A 6,469-nucleotide genomic window follows, 5' to 3' on the forward strand; every position below is an offset into this window, starting at 1 on the left:
CTCTACCTCTCTCTCTCCTTTCTCTCTCTACCTCTCTCTCTCCTTTCTCTCTATCCTCTCTGTCTGTATTTCTCTCGCTCTCTACCTTTCTTCTCGCTCTCTTTCCATCTCTCTCGACACCCCTCTCTGTCGTCTGAGTGCCATTCACTCTTTGCCCTCCTCTAGACCGTGATAGAGGGAGGGAGAGCGGCAGAGAGAGAGACAGGAAGTAGCCATGCAGAATGGCTGAGGTCACCACCCTCAGTTACTCAACAAAAGAACAAGGGAAAAACCAACAAGGGATGGTGGAGAATAGGAGAGGTGGGGAATAGGAGAGGTGGGGAATATGAGAGGTGGGGAATAGGAGAGGTGGGGAATAGGAGAGGTGGAGAATAGGAGAGGTGGAGAATAGGAGAGGTGGAGAATAGGAGAGGTGGAGAATAGGAGAGGTGGAGGTGGAGAATAGGAGAGGTGGAGAATAGGAGAGGTGGAGAATAGGAGAGGTGGATTATTATAAAACACAGTCCCGTGGTCTCATCCCCATTATTATAAAACACAGTCCTGTGGTCTCATCCCCATTATTATAAAACACAGTCCTGTGGTCTCATCCCCATTATTATAAAACACAATCCCATGGTCTCATCCCCATTATTATAAAACACAGTCCTGTGGTCTTATCAATCAAGTTTCAATCAAGTTTATTTTATATAGCCCTTCGTACATCAGCTAATATCTCGAAGTGCTGTACAGAAACCCAGCCTAAAACCCCAAACAGCAAGCAATGCAGGTGTAGAAGCACGGTGGCTAGGAAAAACTCCCTAGAAAGGCCAAAACCTAGGAAGAAACCTAGAGAGGAACCAGGCTATGAGGAGTGGCCAGTCCTCTTCTGGCTGTGCCGGGTGGAGATTATAACAGAACTATGCCAAGATGTTCAAAATGTTCATAAGTGACAAGCATGGTCAAATAATAATCATGAATAATTTTCAGTTGGCTTTTCATAGCCGATCATTAAGAGTTGAAAACAGCAGGTCTGGGACAGGTGGCGGTTCCATAACCGCAGGCAGAACAGTTGAAACTGGAATAGCAGCAAGGCCAGGTGGACTGGGGACAGCAAGGAGTCATCATGCCCGGTAGTCCTGACGTATGGTCCTAGGGCTTATTATAAAACACAGCCCCGTGGTCTCATCCCCATTATTATAAAACCTAGTCACTATTTTCTCTCTCCTTCCTCTGTGAGACTGCTTTCATTTGATCTGCGCTCTGCCATTCAATATTCATAAAACCAGCTATAAGCCATGTTTGTCACACTACCTACCATAATGACGATACACACAGACACACACTACGAAAATCATACCGCAGACAGACAGCTTTGGAAGAAGAAAGTCTACTGCTACAGACGAACAAAGCAATTTTTGGATTCTGTGGCTTCAAGGGTTCATAACCCTTCAGTCGAATAGGCAGACGGAGAGATATAGGGAGAAAGAAACAGAGGGAGAGTGGTTGAGGGATAGAGGGAGAGAGGGAGAGGCAGAGAGAGAGGGAGAGAGAGAGAGAGGGAAAGAGGGAAGGAGAGAGAGACAGAGAGAGGGAGAGAGAGAGAGGGAGAGAAAGAGAGAGAGAGAGAGGGAGAGGGAGAGAGAGAGAGAGACAGAGAGAGAGAGACAGAGAGAGAGAGACAGAGAGAGAGACAGAGAGAGAGAGAGAGACAGAGACAGAGAGAGAGAGAGAGAGAGAGAGAGAGAGAGAGAGAGAGAGAGAGAGAGAGAGAGAGAGAGAGAGAGAGAGAGAGAGAGAGAGAGAGAGAGAGAGAGAGAGAGAGAGAGACAGAGACAGAGACAGAGACAGAGACAGAGACAGAGACAGAGAGAGCATTGAGGGACTTGACACTCTATTGTATAAAAAAACTTCATCGTTATGATTCGTCTGCAATAATAATAATTCAACGTCTGTTTAAATCTTCAAAGAGCAGTATATCTCCCATACTTAGTGTGGTAGAGTGAAAAGTCCTGCCTGTGTACTCTGCTCTCAGTTCAGTCAAACTGAGAGATATCTCAGGACGTGTCCCAAATGGAAACGTATTCCTAGTTCAGTGCAATACTTTTAACCAAGGGCCCAGGGTTATATTTGGGAAGCATCTCTAGAGAAATTAAAGAAAACAATCAAATGTTTCTCTGATGTGAGGAATCTGCTTACACACGTCTTATTTTAATGTGCAGACACAGGAGGAATCGTGAAAGCAGCACGACGCAATTATCATTACCTAACGTTCTCCTGTGGTGTATAGAGAGAATGTGGAGAAGAAAAAAAAAAAAAAACGACACGGAGTGAATAACGCACACAACTTGAGCCAATTAACACGTGAATTAAATCAGTATGGATTCATTTGCGGTTTTCAGAAACACAGAATAACACATTTAAGAGAGCTTTGTATCTGCAAAGAAGAGAAATATGTGAGATGCCTTTTTTTGGGGGGGGGGGGACATAGAATCCCACACTCATTAATAATTGAATATCACAATGGAAACAAAAGCCCATTCTGAAATAGATGTTGTTTAGATGTTGTGATCTTGACGTTGTGGTCTTGTGTTTATCGGAGCCTCCGCAGGGCAGAGAGAAACAACAGCAGTATTTTGGTTGATTGCATCATCAAGTCAGAAGTTAACGGTAGCGTTCACACCAATTCTGACCTTTTTTTTATTTATTTTTTTACTAATTGTTCTTTTGGGCTGCCTGTGTGAACGCAGCCAATGGATGCTGAGAACTCAGAGGAGGAAGTTGCTGTCGACACCTCTCCTCTCCTCATCCCACTCTCTTCCTCTCCTCTCAGCTGGTGGTCCTGAAACTTCAAGCTCACAACTCAGGAAGCTCAGCAGACAACACCGTGTAGGTTTTCTCACCATACAAATACAGGGAACAGTTATGGGTAAACATCTCCAGTAATGTTGCTTCACGCTCCACAGATAGAAAGATGGAAGATAAATGTATTTCTGGCAGTTCATAACCGAAGTTTTAACCACTGAGGAGGAGGTCACCGAGGAGGAGATCATTGAGGAAGAGATCACCGAGGAGGAGGACACTGAGGAGGAGATCACTGAGGAGGAGGTCACCGAGGAGGAGGTCACCGAGGAGGAGGTCACTGAGGAGGAGGTCACAGAGGAGGAGGTCACTGAGGAGGAGGTCACTGAGGAGGAGGTCACTGAGGAGGAGATCACCGAGGAGGAGATCACTGAGGAGGAGATCACCGAGGAGGAGATCACTGAGGAGGAGATCACCGAGGAGGAGATCACCGAGGAGGAGATCACAGAGGAGGAGGTCACTGAGGAGGAGATCACTGAGGAGGAGATCACTGAGGAGGAGATCACAGAGGAGGAGGTCACTGAGGAGGAGATCACTGAGGAGGAGATCACCGAGGAGGAAGTCACTGAGGAGGAGGTCACTGAGGAGGAGGTCACCGAGGAGGAGGTCACTGAGGAGGAGGTCACAGAGGAAGAGGTCACAGAGGAAGAGGACACTGAGGAGGAGATCACCGAGGAGGAGATCACTGAGGAGGAGATCACAGAGGAGGAGGTCACTGAGGAGGAGATCACTGAGGAGGAGATCACCGAGGAGGAAGTCACTGAGGAGGAGGTCACTGAGGAGGAGGTCACAGAGGAGGAGGTCACAGAGGAGGAGGTCACTGAGGAGGAAGTCACTGAGGAGGAGATCACAGAGGAGGAAGTCACTGAGGAGGAAGTCACTGAGGAGGAGGTCACTGAGGAGGAGGTCACTGAGCAGGAGGTCACCGAGGACGAGGTCATCGAGGAGGAGGTCACCGAGGAGGAGGACACCGATGAGGAGACACCGATGAGGAGGTCACTGAGGAGGTCACTGAGGAGGAGATCACTGAGGAGGAGGTCATTGAGGAGGAGGTCATTGAGGAGGAGGTCACTGAGGAGGAGGACACCGATGAGGAGACACTGAGGAGGAGGTCACTGAGGAGGAGGTCACTGAGGAGGAGGTCACTGAGGAGGAGGTCACTGAGGAGGAGGTCACTGAGGAGGAGGTCACTGAGGAGGAGGTCACTGAGGAGGAGGTCACTGAGGAGGAGATCACCGAGGAGGAGATCACTGAGGAGGAGGTCAATGAGGAGGAGGTCACTGAGGAGGAGGTCACTGAGGAGGAGGTCACTAAGGAGGAGGTCACTGAGGAGGAGATCACCGAGGAGGAGATCACCGAGGAGGAGATCACTGAGGAGGAGGTCACTGAGGAGGAGGTCAATGAGGAGGAGGAGGTGGACTGGACACCCAAGCAATAGACTGTTCATTCTGCTACCATCCGACAAATGGTACCTGCTAAACAGCCATAATCCTGCTAAACAGCCATAATACTGCTAAACAGCCATAATACTGCTAAACAGCCATAATACTGCTAAACAGCCATAATACTGCTAAACAGCTATAATACTGTTAAACAGCCATAATACTGCTAAACAGCCATAATACTGCTAAACAGCCATAATACTGCTAAACAGCCATAATACTGTTAAACAGCCATAATACTGCTAAACAGGTACCTGCTAAACAGCTATAATACTGCTAAACAGCTATAATACTGCTAAACAGCCATAATACTGCTAAACAGCTATAATACTGCTAAACAGCTATAATACTGCTAAACAGCCATAATACTGCTAAACAGCCATAATACTGCTAAACAGCCATAATACTGCTAAACAGCCATAATACTGCTAAACAGGTACCTGCTAAACAGCTATAATACTGCTAAACAGCCATAATACTGCTAAACAGCTATAATACTGCTAAACAGCTATAATACTGTTAAACAGCTATAATACTGCTAAACAGCCATAATACTGTTAAACAGCCATAATACTGCTAAACAGCCATAATACTGCTAAACAGCCATAATACTGCTAAACAGCTATAATACTGCTAAACAGCCATAATACTGCTAAACAGCCATAATACTGCTAAACAGCTATAATACTGCTAAACAGCCATAATACTGCTAAACAGCCATAATACTGCTAAACAGCTATAATACTGCTAAACAGCTATAATACTGCTAAACAGCCATAATACTGCTAAACAGCCATAATACTGCTAAACAGCTATAATACTGCTAAACAGCCATAATACTGCTAAACAGCCATAATACTGTTAAACAGCCATAATACTGCTAAACAGCCATAATACTGCTAAACAGCCATAATACTGCTAAACAGCCATAATACTGCTAAACAGCCATAATACTGCTAAACAGCCATAATACTGCTAAACAGCTATAATACTGCTAAACAGCCATAATACTGTTAAACAGCCATAATACTGCTAAACAGCCATAATACTGTTAAACAGCCATAATACTGCTAAACAGCCATAATACTGCTAAACAGCCATAATACTGCTAAACAGCTATAATACTGCTAAACAGCCATAATACTGCTAAACAGCCATAATACTGCTAAACAGCTATAATACTGCTAAACAGCCATAATACTGTTAAACAGCCATAATACTGTTAAACAGCCATAATACTGCTAAACAGCCATAATACTGCTAAACAGCCATAATACTGCTAAACAGGTACCTGCTAAACAGCTATAATACTGCTAAACAGCTATAATACTGCTAAACAGCCATAATACTGCTAAACAGCCATAATACTGCTAAACAGCCATAATACTGCTAAACAGGTACCTGCTAAACAGCTATAATACTGCTAAACAGCCATAATACTGCTAAACAGCTATAATACTGCTAAACAGCCATAATACTGTTAAACAGCCATAATACTGCTAAACAGCCATAATACTGTTAAATAGCCATAATACTGCTAAACAGCCATAATACTGCTAAACAGCTATAATACTGCTAAACAGCCATAATACTGCTAAACAGCCATAATACTGCTAAACAGCCATAATACTGCTAAACAGCTATAATACTGCTAAACAGCTATAATACTGCTAAACAGCCATAATACTGCTAAACAGCTATAATACTGCTAAACAGCCATAATACTGCTAAACAGCCATAATACTGCTAAACAGGTACCTGCTAAACAGCCATAATCCTGCTAAACAGCTATAATACTGCTAAACAGCCATAATACTGCTAAACAGCCATAATACTGCTAAACAGCCATAATACTGCTAAACAGCTATAATACTGCTAAACAGCTATAATACTGCTAAACAGCCATAATACTGCTAAACAGCTATAATACTGCTAAACAGCTATAATACTGCTAAACAGCTATAATACTGCTAAACAGGTACCTGCTAAACAGCTATAATACTGCTAAACAGGTACCTGCTAAACAGCTATAATACTGCTAAACAGCTATAATACTGCTAAACAGGTACCTGCTAAACAGCTATAATACTGCTAAACAGCCATAATACTGCTAAACAGCCATAATACTGCTAAACAGCTATAATACTGCTAAACAGCCATAATACTGCTAAACAGCCATAATACTGCTA

The 6,469-nt window shown here is 44.1% G+C and overlaps 1 protein-coding gene across 1 annotated transcript; it reads left to right on the plus strand.

Annotated features, from left to right (window-relative positions):
* Positions 1–2,961: 2,961 nt before the first annotated feature.
* LOC120038592 (involucrin-like) lies at positions 2,962–4,276 on the plus strand. The gene is made up of 2 exons (XM_038984290.1): positions 2,962–3,789; positions 3,950–4,276. The coding sequence occupies exons 1-2, from the start codon at positions 2,962–2,964 to the stop codon at positions 4,274–4,276; spliced, it is 1,155 nt and encodes a 384-aa protein (XP_038840218.1).
* The last annotated feature ends 2,193 nt before the right edge of the window (positions 4,277–6,469 follow it).

Source organism: Salvelinus namaycush, unplaced genomic scaffold (assembly GCF_016432855.1).
Source record: "Salvelinus namaycush isolate Seneca unplaced genomic scaffold, SaNama_1.0 Scaffold227, whole genome shotgun sequence".
Classification (NCBI taxonomy): Eukaryota; Metazoa; Chordata; class Actinopteri; order Salmoniformes; family Salmonidae; genus Salvelinus; species Salvelinus namaycush.

Bases quoted from the DNA above. Each gene is read 5' to 3' on its own strand.
- LOC120038592 (XM_038984290.1), top strand. From the start codon at position 2,962: ATGTATTTCTGGCAGTTCATAACCGAAGTTTTAACCACTGAGGAGGAG. The intron at 3,790-3,949 runs GTCACCGAGGAG...ACTGAGGAGGAG, and splicing joins ACGAGGTCATCGAGGAGGAG to GTCACTGAGGAGGAGGTCAC.